The sequence below is a fragment of the Monodon monoceros genome, unplaced genomic scaffold, assembly GCF_005190385.1.
Source record: "Monodon monoceros isolate NGI ecotype Baffin Bay Population unplaced genomic scaffold, NGI_Narwhal_1 Super_Scaffold_13, whole genome shotgun sequence".
In the NCBI taxonomy this organism is placed as follows: Eukaryota; Metazoa; Chordata; class Mammalia; order Artiodactyla; family Monodontidae; genus Monodon; species Monodon monoceros.
Window position 1 is genome coordinate 7,636,716 of NW_021703769.1, and position 16,399 is coordinate 7,653,114.

A 16,399-nucleotide genomic window follows, 5' to 3' on the forward strand; every position below is an offset into this window, starting at 1 on the left:
TCACATACCTTCAGAAACACTGGAGATACAGAGAAAACCATACAGCCAGAATCCCACGACCATATGGGTGAAGAATGATCTTTTATTTTAAAATGTTTTGGGGAAGTACACCAAACAAAATAAAGGCTTTTTTAAAAAGGAGGGAGAGGGGAGATGGTGTGAGAGAGAAATTGTAACCCTATAAAGAATATAAAGGGTGCTTGGAAAGGTGATTTATTAACATAATAGGTAATACTGAGTTAAAGCACTGATTTAACTAATGGGGAATATAATAAAATATGATGGCCAACAGTTAAGCGGAACCATAATATCAATAACTGAGGAATATGGTATAAACGAATAACAAATAAGAGCCATTTTATTGTCAGTACTGTCATACAATTGAAACACTCAGAAGGAAAAACCACAAGAATCGGCAAAAGGATAGATTCAGAGAGGTGCCAGGGACATGGTATCTACAATAGAAAATCATTTTGTGGCATCAACTCCTTTCTGTCCAACTGTAAAAGAGGGAAGAAAACGTCGATATCTATAGAACAGGTTTCGATTATGCTAAGGTTTTTTTAAGGGGAAAAAAAAAGAAAGGAAAAAAAGAAAAAGACAAAATATGGTATTGCAGAGTTTCCCAAGGACCACGCAGTTAGCCAGGACGTGTAGCTTCTTTTCTTCAGCGCTTCCCTCGGGGTCATCCTCTGACCTCCCGGGTGGATCTGTGCCTGACACATCACAAGCATGTCACACAGCAATTCTTGGCAGTTCCATCAGTGCTCAGATGGGTAGGCAGGGAAAGTCTCTGTTCGATGAAGCTTCAGAGGGCTGGTGACATCTTTTCCAAAAAAGATTTAGAAATCGGCAGTTATATTTCAAGAAAGCCCACAACCAGATTAGCTAGTCACAAGTTTCTCTATAGTGGAAATCAGTAACATAGGACACGGGATTTTTTTCCCAGAGGCCACTCACAGGGATATGCAAATGAAAGTCATAAGAGCTGGTATGATTAACATATCATTTGCATGTGGCCTTTGCACTGAGCTATGATCAGACCAGTAGCAGTTAAGGACAACCTCCTCCTTAATGTTTCGTCTTTTTCAACTCCTATACCCAGAATATTTAGAGGAGATGATATGGAATCAAAGGACTGTGGAATCTTTTGGCGAGGACACTCTTTGGAAACCGGACCAGAAGTAAGACAATATTATATTTATACCTAGGAAATCTTGCAGTATAACAGGACTTCTTAAAATCCATTTAGCCTTTATTATTTCAGGTTTAAGTTCCAAACCAAGAAAAATGAAGAAGCCAGGAAGGCAACACACGAGGCAACTGTGAGCCCCCTTTGTGACACAGGATAGGGCTGAAAACTTTCTCTATAAAGGGCCAGATATGAAATATTTTAGATTTTGTAGACTGTATGGTGTCATAGCAAATACTTAACTCTGCTGCCTGTAGCACAAAGGCAACCAGTTAATATGTAAGGAATGGGCGTGAATGTTCCAAGGAAACGTGAAGAGAAACAGACAGCAGGCTGGATTTGGCCAGGAGGCCAGTTTTCCAGTTCTTGCGGACAGAGCACCATCTGCTGGCTATAAGCGTTACCACAAGCAAAGGAATTCACATTGCAGACCAGGTGAGCAGCTCTCTGAAGTGAGCAAAGCAAAACCTACACAAGAGTACAGCATTCCTGGAACCAAAGGTGTGGATCAAGCCGACCTAACACACAGGGAGATGGGACCCCAGCTAAGTGGAGCATGTTTGCCCCACCAACACGCGTTCAAAACACTGGACCTAGCAAAAAAGGTTCACAGTGGCCTCTGGCCCCCTAAGCCTTAAGCTCTACCTCATTATCACCAACAGCCCTGGCCTCCATCACACCTCGGTTGAGTCTCTTTCTGACATAAGAAATCGTGGATTCAGATATTTGCAAGCCTCAAATCTGAACCATAAGAAAATCTAGTCATACAGTCATTGGTACACAATAACAGTGATGATTATTAAAGTAATTTGAATATTAAAATATCCCAAATCACTAGAAATCATTTATTCCAGCCTCCGAGCCATTTTGGACATGAATTCTATTCTCTTTCCAACACACACACACACACACACACACACCCACACACACACACGCACACATAAGCACACGCTATAACGTAGAGAAACTGCATTAATGGGTTTGAATCCTACAAGTAAAAATCCAGGCAAATCTTTATTACAGTTTGATAAAAATTCCCTGCAGGAAGTAGACAGCATGCAAACAATATTGATGCAAAATCCATATCTTCAATCAAGTGCAAAGCCCTTCCTGAACCTTCAACGGTAGCTCCTCAGACTCTAAAAGTTTTCAAGAAAAGTGACTGACAGCATTCACTTGGGGTCAAGTCGAAATGAATACACCTGCAGCTTCTATCATGATGGTTAACTGAAACTTCCTGGCTTGGTTGGAATACTGTTTTTAAGCTTAAAGCCAGGAGATGGATTGAGAGATTATTTTTACATTTTTGCAGTTCACACAAAGGTCACAAGCTGGTACTGGCCTGTGGACACCATCTGGGCCCAGCCCTGTTCTCTGGCCTGCGCAGGGCTTGGAACATTTGGAATTGCTTGTCAATCGCTGAATGACTGCAAACTTCCCGTAAAGGGTGGATGTCCCTGTTTTCTAGGCCTGCACTCTCCCTGCCATTTTTTACTAGGGACCCCACCACTCAGTCCTGGCATGTCCTCCTGGCCCCTACAGACATGTGACCTTGAGACCCTGGTTTATTTGTCATCTTTTCACATTTGCTCAGATCTTAATCTATTACTTCTCTCTTACCAGCTGCATATACAATGTATGTGACTGTGTTAGAATTAATACTGAAAAATCAGTGTTATAGAGAACACATTTTTGGTTGCCAAGGGGGAGGCGGGTGGGAGGGGTGGATTAGAAACTTGGGATTAGCAGATGCAAACTATTATGTATAGGATAGATAAACAACAAGGTCCTACTGTAGAGCACAGGAAACTATATACAATACCCTGTGATAAACCATAATGGAAAAGAATGTGAGAAGGAATGTATGTATGTGTGTAACTAAATCACTTTGCTGTATAGCAGAAATCAACACGACATTGTAAATCAACTATACCTCAATAAAAAATAGATTATAAAAGAGAAAGAAAAACCAATGTTAACTCCTCCAAAGTAGCCACTTGCTCCAAGAATCTATCATCCTTAAAATAAAAATGTAAATCGCATGGCCTGGAACCAACCCGCTGGAGGAGCTATTTCCATCACATGGTATTTGTCTTGGAAACACTTCGGGAGGAGCAGAACTTCCTCCCAAAGGCAAGGACATATGATAAAAGAAAGAGCGAGCCCTGGACTACAACTCAGAACACTGAAGTTCTAATGTCAGTCCCTCCGCCCAGTGACTATGTGATCTTGAGCAAGTACTCGACCTCCAAGGGTCTCAGTTTCCTCCTTCATTGAAACGGAGAAGATAGTCCCACTCTTGCCAACTCGAGCTGTTGCCAGGTGAACCAAATAAGCAACACGGAAGATGTCCCGCAGAGTGACACAAACATCTGATGCCACTCTTTGATTTCCTAAAATTGTCTAGTCACATCTGATCAATGATACGTGCCTATTTTTTTTTTTTTTTTTTTGAAACAAGGGATGCTATCTTCCGAGGCAATTCCAACAGAAAGGTTCTAAAATATTGAGCAACGGAGCTCCTTAAGATTAAGAGCAAAATTCCTAAGATGTTAACTTTGAGGAGGAGGTGAGGGCGTTTGAGAAGAACATCGCCGTGAAGCTGGACACACCCGCTGTCTCCTAAAGGCCCTTGTGCACTAGCAACACCGCCTCCTTTCTGCTCTTTGAACACGCCAGCTCGTTTCTACCTCAGGGCCTTTGCACTTGTTCATCTCTCTGTGGACAATGCTTTTCCCTGCTTCTCAGTATGGTTGTCTCTTCTCAGACTTCAGGTCTTGGGGTAAATGCTGCAGCCCCTCTAAAGAAGTCCCTTTGTCATCATCCTCCCAAACCCGACAACAGCTCTGCTTCACCATTCTCCACTACAAACACTTTCTTTTCAACCTGACATGGACCAAATTTGAAATTAAACATATGTGTGTAATTACTGACTGTGACTCTCCTTTCGACTATAAGCTGTAGGAGGGCAGAAACAAGCCTGTCTAGTAGCCCCAGTGTACCTCCATCACCTAGCACAGTGCTTGGCATAAAGTAGATGCTCAATTAACATTTGCCAAATAAACGAATGCATCAATGAATGGATGGAAGAGATGAAAACCTCAACTCCTTACTAGACAGGTGATCCTGGACACATCACTAACCCTTCAGATCCTGTGTCTTAGCTGCACATGGGTGTAAAATACTCTCAGGTGGCTGCTTTGTGGACTAAATGAGACCATGTATGTTAAGTTCCTAGTGCAAAACCTGGAACACAGCAGATCCTCAAGCTTTTTATAAAGATAATGAGTACGTCCAGTCTCCCTTGTATGGAACAAACCTGGCACTTTACTAGAGGTATGTTAATGTTTGTTTATATAAAGAAGGAGAGACGAGACTGCATGTTTCAAATAAATTTGCAGAGCTCTGATTTAAGCAAGACTAAACAGATCTTTTACTACAGGACATCTCAGAGTCTGAAAAATAAAGATTTGCTTTCTGAACCTCCTAAAAGAATTTAACATGCAGCATTTTGCCCCAAACTTATTGGAGCACAGTACTTTTCTGGAGGAAGGTGGTGTCGACCAGGGTTAGGACAATACAGAAGACAACTGGAAAAAGATGACTCTGGTTATTTTATACAATGAATTCTTAAAAGAATCCTGTGAATACGGTGCTCAGCACACTGTTGAATGCTTCCGTTTCATGAATTCCTTCCCAGTTTTCATGATAAACCTCACAAGTTGATTCTATATATACCTAAACATAGAAGAGAATTTAGTTTTGAAAACTGGCAAATGGGGTGGGAAAAGCAGTGAGGGTGGATTGAATACGTCTTAGTGTAGGTGGGTGCGTCCGAACCAGCACCTTCCTCTCTCCACCAGAAACGGCAATAATAAGGTGGTAATTCCAAAACTAACCAGCAGGTGGCTCTCTAGGACTAAATTTGAAGAAGAAAATTTTCTCAGACCAGTTGGATAAATTCCCTCCTAAGGGTCTGATTTCCAAGAATAACCACCAGATCTGTCAGAAGACGTCGGCTTGAAATACATTAGGGTAGGTGTATTGGCCAGAGGAATTACAACTCATGGATACCAGCAAAACAAGAAGAAATTACGTGCTGTGTAATCTCATCCTATGGCACACAGGGTCATGATGTTGCTAGTTTTTCTCAATTTCATTTTTTTTCTGCGGGTGGGCAGAAGGGAAGAAGGAGAGCAGGTGGTATAGGTGGAATAGATGAACTTATCCCATTTATTTGTTGTGTAAATGACCACCCCTGATAATAAGCAAGATAATTTTAGGTAGTCTGTGAACATTTTTTTTAATCTATCAAACTTACTGGTAAGTTGAGCCCCCAAACTGCATACACAGCACGTATTAGCACTGTATCTTAATGAATGTTGGCGACTAAAAAGCAGTCCACAAGGTAAAATAAATATGGACAAATCTACACAGAACACGCTGGTGAGGAAATATCTCAGTAAACATCGGTACAAAGTAAATATCAAAATAAAATACATTTACATTAATTCCTACACAGGTAACAAAAGTATGTGAAAACAAATAATTTGATGAAGTAACTGGTACCAAAAAATGTATATGTGAAGCAAAAAAAAAAAAAAAATGAAGCAATTACAATGCCATTCTCATGCACAGAAATATTCCAAGATAATAGGACATTTCAGTGAGTATCAGTATGCAGTCAAAACAGGAATAATGTAAGAATTCTATTGGAAATTTGTGTTCAATGAAGGTCATACTATATAACAAAGAGCAAACAATAATAGTTTTAATTATCATCTTCAAAACCTAGAACACAATCATCTTCAAAACCCTATAAAATTATCAATCACAAAGTCTGATAATCCATCATCTCTGAGGGAATTCTGTGGCATTTTTTTCTCATCACTGGTTGGTTATTTCATTAGAAACTAAGCTATCACTATCTTCAAATGACTGTTTTGTAGGTATTACTACCGTGCTCATTTGGAAAATCCATACCAATCAACTTGCACTCAAGTTTACAGTGACGCAGGCAGGACCTTGTTCTATTGTGCTTCACTTAACTATGCTTCGCAGATATCGCATATTTTTAATTGAAGATTTGTGGCACTCCTACGTCAAGTAAGTCCATTGGCACCACTTTTCCTAACCGCATTGGCTCACTTCGTGTCTCCGTGTCACATTTTGGTAATTCTCACAATATTTCAAATTTGTACATTATTATTGTATGTGTCATGGTGACCTGTGATCTTGATGTTACTACGACGACCTGCTGAAGGCTCAGATGACGGTTAGCATGTTTTAGCGATAAAGTATTTTTAAATTAAGGTACGTACATCTTTTTCAGACACAATGCTATTTATTGCACACTTAATCGACTACAGTATAGCGTAAACATAACTTTTGCGTCCACTGGGAAACCAAAACACTGTGTGACTTGCCTTATCGCAATATTCGCCTTTTTGAGGTGGTCTGGAATCGAACCCCGAATATCTCCAAGGTCTGCCTGAATCTTTTGAGTGTTGAATTATAAAAATAATAGATAACAAACCTAAAGATAAAGATTTATCAAATAAACCCAAATCCAATTCTGATGAGTCGTTTGGTTGGTGGCTTGCTATTTTTGACAAAAACGACAGAAACTTCTCAAAGAACATGATTTTTTTCCTTTGCGGTGAGGTTTTGCGTTGCTCTGCTCCACTTGTAAACATAACATTATCACTACTGTTATTTTGGAATTAGTGGGTCACTCGTCTTTGATGATCATCCCAGACCTGTCAGCTACGTATGGTTTTCCAACCATAATTGGGCTTTTTGCATGCACGTAAATCTGCGTTTTTTTGTCGTTGTGGTTTAAAAAAACTACGTCTGTATCCTGGAAAACAGAGTTGTTTTCTTCGTAGCAAACAGATGTAGACATTGTCAGAGGTAGTTGTATAAACCCAAGGAGCATACAAACCGCATGCTAACAGTATCTAAAACATCTGCTTTAAACTTAAGAAGATGTTTTAAAATATTAAAGGGTCTGATAAGACCCTTAGCCTTAAATCATTTCTGATGAATGCCTACTCGTTTTGGTTAAAGACAGTTAGATTAGTTAAAGTAAGGATTGTAAAGTGAGCGTCTTCTTCATATGACATTTTCTCTGTCCAGATTGTCCTGAGGATTTTTAAACTCTGGGATATCTGCTAATAAATTCTGAAACTGCAACACATACTAAATATTCATGATATCCTCACTCTCATCTTTCGAAACATGGTATTCTGGGGAAATCCAGTGATTCATCAACTTTGATACAAGTGGACTATTCTCAAATTACCAGGCTGTCTCTCAGGAATTCAAGCAATTTATCCATTTTCTCTTTACGAAGCCTACATCACTTTGGTTCTCAACTTTCTTTTGCATTCCAGACACACAGAATCTGAAAAGACATACCTTTTTTGTAAAGATTATTTGGGTTTGTGTAGACAGTCAAGTTACAAAGCAACTCCGTAGCTTTTTGTGAATATATGTTCATAACACATGCTTCTTTTAAACCTTCAGTAATTACTATTGGTATTTGTACAGTTGATCTTATTGTGTATTAGAAAAAATATAGGTAATGGGTATAGCAGTATAAAGACAGAAAAATATACTTTTAAAAATAAATATATTTAAATAGAAGAGACGGAAGAAAACTGAATAATGGTACAAGCGATATGTAAATGACAAAAACTGTGATGATATAAGTCAAATGCTGCAAAAATTTCTGAATTTGTTCTGACATGAAACCAATGGCATTTATAACAACCTGATCTAACCCAACCCTCCCTCTCTGTGTAGCTGTGTCTTGGAAGGCAAGCTTATTTATCAAGTATCAAGGCAGTCGCTTGTCACCCCTACAGGCACTCAGGACATAATGTTTGAGCATCTACACTACGCCAGGCTCCCCACAAGTGAACAGAGCCTACAGTCATAAAGCCTAGAATGTAAGGACCTTCGCTGCCCTCTTAACATTATACGGCCATTCAACAAATATTCATGGACTCCATGCAAGGCACTGGGGGATAAAATAACGAGGAAAAAACAAAGACACAGGTCTCCAGCCCTCCTTGGTGTTACTGCTTCTTGGAAGAGCTAGTCCTGAGTCAATTGGCCACACAATTAAATACGAAATGAAAACTGTGGTGCGGCTGTAAAAGAGGGTGCCCTCGTCTGCATCTTAGGGGTACACACGACCAGAGATTCCACACCAGTTATGATAAAGTCTGGGGGACCTGCCCTGGAGTCAGGGAGGGCCCTGGAGGTAAGACCTAGGGATGACAAAGAGTCACCTCGGATGGGGAAAGGCACAGAATTCCAGGGAGAACGACCAGGAAAAGCTCTCTGGGGGACAGATGATCAGCAGAAAGGGCCACAGGGAAGGCTGGGTGACCAGGGCACAGAGAGCAGGTATTTATGGCCGGGGCCATTGTTTCCTGTGGTCATTCATTCGTTCTTGCATTCATTCATTTAGCAAGTTTCTGCAGACGAACCAGGTTCCACCCCGTAGATGTTCTTCCATGTTTGGGGATCTTTGCACCTCATCAGTGAAAAAGTCTCCAGCAAGAACCCCCTACACAGGCCTAGTCATTTATTTATACGTTACATATACACAGGTATCCTTATATATAAAACATACAAAGATACATCTGAAAAGATAAGAAAATCTTTTAACATTTTTCTAATTGTCCCCCTTGTCCCTCCATGGGCCATTGCCTCAGAGATCACTGTTCTGGAAAAGGGGCCTCTTAGGATTGGCTTAGAGTCACAGCAGAACCAGAGCCCAGAACTCCCCGTCCCCCAGGCCATTCCCTTCCCAGGAGAGCGTGGGTCCCAGGCTTGAGAGTCATGAGCATCACCGGGGGGCTTGGTAACACATTCGGGGCCGGGCCCCACCCTCCGAGGTCCTGGGGGGGCCCGAATGTCCGCACCGCCAGCGGCACGCTCCCAAGGAATGCCGAGCTGCTAGACGTGAGTCCGCTCGACTATTTCCCCAACCGCGGGCCAGACCTCGTGCCCAGACCCCGTGTAGGTCGTTAAAAGTGCACGCTGCTCAGCCGCTCCCTACACCTTAAAATCTAGCATCTCTGGGGGTGAGGGCCCAAGAATCTGCATTTTAAACAATTCCGCCCAGGACACTGTGATACAGTATAAGTGATGGGGAGTGAGACCCCTCGACAGGGGCCAGGCTCTGGGAGGAAGGGGGCTCACCAGCCTGGCACGTATTAGAGGGGAGGAGCTGAGCCCTCTCCCCACCCCTCCCCCCCAGCCATCTGCCGCCAGCCCTCCCCTCCCCCACACGGTCCGCCCGCGCTCACCTTGCAGGCGGTAGAGCTGCCCCGTGCTGTGCTGCCGCGTGATGTGCTGCCAGTAGGCGCTTCGAGGCAAGGGCACCATGGTGCTCAGCGAGGCGGCCCGCTCACTCATCCTCATCTGGAGCTGTGTCAAGGCAGAGAGCGTGTGTCAGCAGCCCCGGGGCCGCGAGAGACCTGACCCAGGAAGCTCCACGCAGGGAGCTGCGGAAGCACGAGCTGGCCCATCAGCCAATCAGTGCGTACGGCCCCACGGTGGCGGTGGACGCCTGTCGGTTTCACTGACTTAGCAGCATCCGTTCTTCAGCCGGCTGGCAACAGTGCATTGATTTTCCTTGGGGCAACTTCCGTCAGACCCCACCACTGATTCTAGGGGTGACCCGGTGACCTGCGTCAGGCCAATAAGACACAATCCCTGGGGACATTTATCAGGACTTTTGTGGAAGAGAGAATCGGTAGAGGTAAATTAAGGGGTTTTTCTGACTGTTTTTTTTCGTTGCTGAATCCCAGGGTCTAGATTATTTCTGGAACGTGGTAGATGCACAAGAAATACCCGTTGAATTAAATGTTTGAGTTTTCTTGTGGGGTTGCTAAGAGGACAGCAGATGGGCCTGGAGCCCATCTTGGAACAATAAAGGGAGAACATGCCAGTCATTGGACACTATTCCAAAGGAGACAGCCAAGAAAAGGAGGGGAGAGTCCCGACAAGCTCCACTGAGACCCTGGATCCTACCTGAACCACGAGACTAGCCTGGGACTTCTCAATTATACAAGCCGATTATTTCTGTTCCGTTTAAGCTGATTTGAGTTGGGTTCTATCACTAGTATAAGAAAAAGAGCCTTGTCTGCCCCTACAAGCACCTGACCCTCATTCCAGACACTGAGGGATGAAGAGGAAGTCCTAGCTTTTGGCACCAAACATCTAGGAGTATCCATCCTGAAAGTTACAGTGTGAGGCCCCAGGTCTTTGGGGGGTAGTCAATGGCCTGTTCGAACACATGGGGTGGGGCGGGGGGGGGAAGATTCCAAGAGAAGACAGCTTAGTGGGATGGGCAGGAGGTGAATAGAAATTTACATGGGATGGATTGGATTCTTTATCACAATAGCACAATTACCAAAATGAGTCTCCAAGTAGAATTACATAGCACTAGTTTCATGGGGACATTTCTTCCTAAACATGTCCTGTTAAATCAAAAGGGCAAAAAGCTGAAAACAAAAGCTAGTAGAGAGGTTCTGTGGCTGTTTCTCTATTTCTGCAGAAATGAAAAGTCTCAAAAGTTTAAGAGCAAAAACCAAAACCAAACAAACCAAAAAAATCTATTTACCAGTGACTTCTGGTGACATTCAACCTCAATAATACAAGAAAATAAAGGGAGGAAAAGAACTGAATTCTCAAGGTACTGATTATAAGATTTTCTCAATGTAAAGGGATTATATTTAAAATAATAAAATTTTTAATATAAAGCAAATATTTGGGAAATAGCTGTCAAATTCAAATTACTCACTATGTTACTGTGAATATATTTCTGCAGCCCAGCATGATCTGACTGTATTTTTAGAAAGCTTATTTAGGAACAAAAATAAAATGACACTAATGTCATGTGTCATAGAGAACATTACAAAACCGGTTCTCTGTTTCTTCCTTAAACCTTTGAAACAATATCTAATTTTATGAAAGAGGCATTTTAATTGTCTTTGGAGAAGTATACTGAGAAAAGTCTTCTTATTTAACAATGCAAAAATGTCTGAATTCTCGAAGATTGAGAAGACTCAGGAAGTCATGTGGTGAAGAGTCTAGCTGGAAGGTGTCTGCCCTCATGCTTCTTTTTATTTCAAATATATATCTTTTTTATAACTTATTTTCTTCACCTGAACAATGTATTGTTAGCATGTTGGCATTTCTACAACAGCATTTTTTTTTTTTTTTTTTTGCGATATGCGGGCCTCTCACCGCTGTGGCCTCTCCCGCCGCGGAGCACAGGCTCCAGACGCACAGGCCCAGCGGCCATGGCTCACGGGCCCAGCCGCCCCGCGGCACGTGGGATCCTCCTGGACCAGGGCACGAACCTGCGTCCCCTGCATCAGCAGGCGGACTCTCAACCACTGCGCCACCAGGGAAGCCCTATAACAGCATTTTTAATGTCTACATAGTATTCCGTTATATGGACGTATTTTTGTTTTTTTTTAACATCTTTATTGGAGTATAATTGCTCTACAATGGTGCGTTAGTTTCTGCTGTATAACAAAGTGAATCAGCTATACATATATATGTCCCCATATCTCCTCCCTCTTGCATCTCCCTCCCTCCCACCCTCCCTATCCCACCCCTCTAGGTGGTCACAAAGCAGCGAGCTGATCTCCCTGTGCTGGCCCTCATCCTTCTTTATTGCTTTAAGTGACCCTTCCCCTCTGAGCTTGCTACCCTTCCCATCTCAGGTCGCACTATGGCGGGGGGCCTGCCATTGGCACCCACCTGTGATGCCTCCCCCCTCCCCACCACTGCCTTGATCCCTCAGCCTGAGAGCTGCCCCCACTCCTCACCTGGCTAACACCTACCTTCCCTTCAGGAGGCAGCTCAGGAATCACCTCCTGACGACTCTTCCCCCTTCATGACACCAGGTACTTCTAGCAGACATCCCACAGCTCTGCTCTTACTCTGATCATTTCACTGTTTTGTGACAGCAGCTAAACTAGCCCACCTCCTCCTGTAGCCCATGCACTCCAAGAAAGTGGGGATTATATCTTTTATCTCTGTGTCCCCAACACCTATGTGGGGCCCCTGAAGGCTGAACAAATAGAGAATGGATAAATGAGCCAATGAACCCAGCTCTTGCCCAGGGAATAAATCCTAATCAACCCAGCAAATCAGAAGCACTGTTAGCCCAGAGCTGAATTCCTGCTGAAGCTCCAGGTCCAGGTTAAACTAACGTGGTTCTCAGGGGCTGTGGGGAACGTGCTAATAAGACGGCATCATTCTAAAGATGGAGACGCAGAGAATGGGCTTGAGGACACGGGGCAGGGGGGAAGGGTAAGCTGGGACGAAGTGAGAGAGTGGCATGGACATATACACACTACCAGATGTAAAATAGCTAGCTAGTGGGAAGCAGCCGCATGGCACAGGGAGATCAGCTCGGTGCTTTGTGACCACCTAGAGGGGTGGGATAGGGAGGGTGGGAGGGAGGGAGACGCAAGAGGGAGGAGACATGGAGATATATGTATATGTATAGCTGATTCACTTTGTTATACAGCAGAAACTAACACACCATTGTAAAGCGATTATATTCCAATAAAGATGTTAAAAAAATAAACAATAAGACTGCATCATTCTACTCTGCGTTCAAGCGATGAGCAGAAGCAGGGCCTCGGGGAAAGACCTGCTTGCGTGTGTGTGCACAGTCGGTCAGGACAGTCCGACGCGGGGGAGTTCAGCTCTACACATTTATTCATTCTGCTAACAGTGTTACTCAAGATCCCGCCAGGGAAGAAAGGCAAGGCTCTGTGAATGTCAAAGAAATGCCTTCTTGTACTTCGACACTCAAACTTTCCCCCTAAACAACAGGGATGCACGTAGGTCTCTTCCTAAGCGGCCTGAGCGAGTTCTGACGCTGCCCAGTGGCCTGAGACAATCAATCAACGGATGTAATTGATTGGGTTTCAAGGACACACAAAGCATTGTGCTGCCGAGGGTGGCAGGGAGCCGACCATGGAGTAGGAGACCCGGGCTCCCGTTCAGGTTGGGCTCCAGATGAGCTGTGTGGCACGGGACACACCCCTCCCCGCGTTTAAGCCTCAAAATCTCCTCTCTCATGGAACATCCCTTCCTAAGGAGACAGACAATAAAACTAAACAAATAAAAAAGAAAAGGACTGCCATAAAAAAGAATGAAGTCCTGACACACGCTACAACACGGATGAAGCTGAAAACTTGATGCTGAGTGAAAGAAGCCAGTCACAAAAGACCACATAGTGTATGATTCTGTTTATATGCAAGGTCCAGAACAGGCAAATGCAGAGAAAGCAGATCGGTGGTTGCCTAAGGCTGGGTGGATGATGCCTAAAGGAGATGGGTTTCTTTCTGGGGTGATGAAAATATTCTGGAGTTGACTGCAGTGATGCTTTCACAATTCCGTGAATATGGGCTTCCCTGGTGGCACAGTGGTTGAGAGTCCGCCTGCCGATGCAGTGGACACGGGTTCGTGCCCCGGTCCGGGAAGATCCCACATGCCGCAGAGCGGCTGGGCCCGTGAGCCATGGCCACTGAGCCTGCACGTCCGGAGCCTGTGCTCCGCAACGGGAGAGGCCACAACAGTGAGAGGCCCACATAGCGCAAAAAAAAAAAAGAAAGAAAAGGGTAGATCTTTATGAAGTGACATGAAACAATTCTAAAACCAAAGGGCCACCATTCCTTATCTATGTATGTTGGTGGGGAGAGCTCGTCATCACTGGGACAGTCTATCCACACTCTGATGATTCTCAAATGCATGTCTGTAGCTCCAATCTCTCCCCTAAACCTCAGGCTCCTGTATTTCACAGGCTGCTCCCCACTTCCACCTAGATGTCCAGTAGGCATCTCTCATCTAACATGTACAGACCAGAACCATCGTTTCTCACACTTCCCTCCCCAAAAGCTCTTCCCCTTCTAGGTAGATGGTTCTTCCATTCAACCCATTGCTCTGTTTAAAGAAGAGAAACCTTTGAGACTACCTTGTTTCCTCTCTATCCTACAAGAAAGTTCAACCATCAGCAAATCCTGTTGTTCAAGATGTATCCAGAATCCACTTTTCACCACCTCCCTCCCCACCAACCTGATCCACACCATTAGCACTCACCTGGATTCCCAGATGACAGAAATAGTCCCCAACTCTGCTTCTTACTTGTACTCTCGCCTCACCCACGCCCAGTCTTTCCCAAACAGCTACCAGAGTGCCCCCTTCAAGAGTAAAGCCAGCTTATCTCAGCTTTTCTCAGAACCCTCCAATGACCTCTCAACTGACCCCATGCAAAATCCAAACTCTTGACCACGAATGAAAGGTCATATAGGACGTGGCTCCTACTTATTTCTAGACAACACCTCCTACCCCTCCTCTCATTTCATCTGCTTCAGAGTCACAGCTCTGTACTTGAACATGCAAAGCACAGAGCTGCCTTGGGGCCTGTGCACTTACTGTTCCCTCTGCCTGGAACAGATGTGGTACATGTGTACAAAGGAATATTACTCAGCCATTAAAAAGAACGAAAAAATGCCATTTGCGGCAACATGGATGGACCTGGAGATTGTCATACTGAGTGAAGTAAGTCACACAGAGAAAGACAAGTATCATATGATATCGCTTGTATGTGGAATCTAAAAGAAAAATGATACAAACAAACTTATTTACAAAACAGAAACAGACTCACAGACTTAGAGAATGAACTTATGGTTACCTGGTGCAGAGGGGGAAGAATGCGGGAAGGGATAGACGGGGAGTTTGGGATTGACATGTTATATGTTGCTATGTTTAAAATAGATAACCAACTAGGACCTACTGTATAGTACAGGGAACTCTCCTCAATACTCTGTAATAACCTAAATGGGAAAAGAATTTGAAAAAGAATAGATACACATATATGTAAAAACAATAACTGGCCCTTAGAAATTTCCACTCTTCCCTTCCCCCTCTCTCTGCCAGAGTATCACCTTATCAGAGCAACAAACCTCCTTCATTCTCTGTCCTTTACAATGCAGTCTCCTTCACAGCATTCACCAACTCTTGATACAGTTTTATGTTTATTATCTATTGACGACTGTCTCATTCTCCATAACAATGAGTACATTCTTTGAACCCAAGGACTGTTTCTTGTTCTCTGCTGTACTCCTGCTTCCTAGAACAGGGTCTGACACAAAGTAGATACTCAGAAAATGAATGTACTTATTAATACATAGATACCTTTATATCTATTAAGGGAGATGACGTTCCGGAAGGATGCAAAAGAAGCTGGTCATGGGTTTGCTTCCGAGGAAGTAAACTGGGGACCTGAGATGATTAAGCATGGGAAAGAGACTTATTTTACACTGGGTAACATTTTGTACAATTCTATATCATGTGTGAATCAAATATTTTATTTTATTTATTTTTTATTATTTATTTTTTTTTTGCGGTACACGGGCCTCTCACTGCTGTGGCCCCTCCCGCCGTGGAGCACAGGCTCCGGCCACGCAGGCTCAGCGGCCATGGCTCACGGGTGCAGCCGCTCCACGGCATGTGGGATCCTCCCGGACCGGGGCACGAGCCTGCGTCCCCTGCATCGGCAGGCGGACTCTCAACCACTGCGCCACCAGGGAAGCCCTGAATCAAATATTTTAATCCAAAAGCCTTTTTTTGAAATCTTCGAAGAAATCATAGCTCTTTTCCTCAATTGCATACCATCCATGCACTAGTTTAAAGAACTTTGAAACTATGCATAAGGCACTGAGCAATATGTGTAAGTGCCCCGGCTCCTCCAAGAACAGGCTTGTAGAGAAGAAAGATCTTCCCACTTCACACACTGTCGTTTTATAGGCCCTCCCCAGCCCCAGCCCTAAGCCCCTTGATCCTCTCCAGATGACACTTACTAGAAAATGAAAACGAGGGGAATTTAAAAGGAGAGTAGAAAACAGCTCTCAAAGAAGCTTAACCTTAATTTCAAATTTCTAACCAGAGAGAATTACTCCAACTATCTCATGAATAGTAAACGTGTTTTGAACAGAATCTTTAAAATGTTAGGTTTATTCCTACAAATTCCAGACCAAATGCCTCTCTTAAAAGAGAATAGTCTTAGACAATACTTTTTTTAAAAAGACATAAAAACCCAGCATGTGTTTGTGTAGTATGTGATCTGTTTACCCAGTTTGAGGTAAATCTATATTTCTG

At 43.5% G+C, this 16,399-nt stretch overlaps 1 protein-coding gene across 2 annotated transcripts in view; it reads right to left on the bottom strand.

The window, feature by feature from the left end:
• Window positions 1-16,399, bottom strand: part of DOK5 (docking protein 5) — a 161,606-nt gene that overhangs the window by 21,944 nt on the left and 123,263 nt on the right. The window contains exons 7-8 of one of the 2 annotated variants that reach the window (XM_029219353.1): window positions 9,517-9,637; window positions 66-826 (exon numbers count right to left, since the gene is read on the bottom strand). In XM_029219353.1, coding sequence (XP_029075186.1) covers window positions 762-826; window positions 9,517-9,637 — 186 coding nt within the window. In that variant the 3' untranslated portion in view covers window positions 66-761. Of the gene's footprint in view, window positions 1-65; window positions 827-9,516; window positions 9,638-16,399 lie in introns of those variants that run through there. The other variant, XM_029219352.1, reaches the window with a different exon arrangement.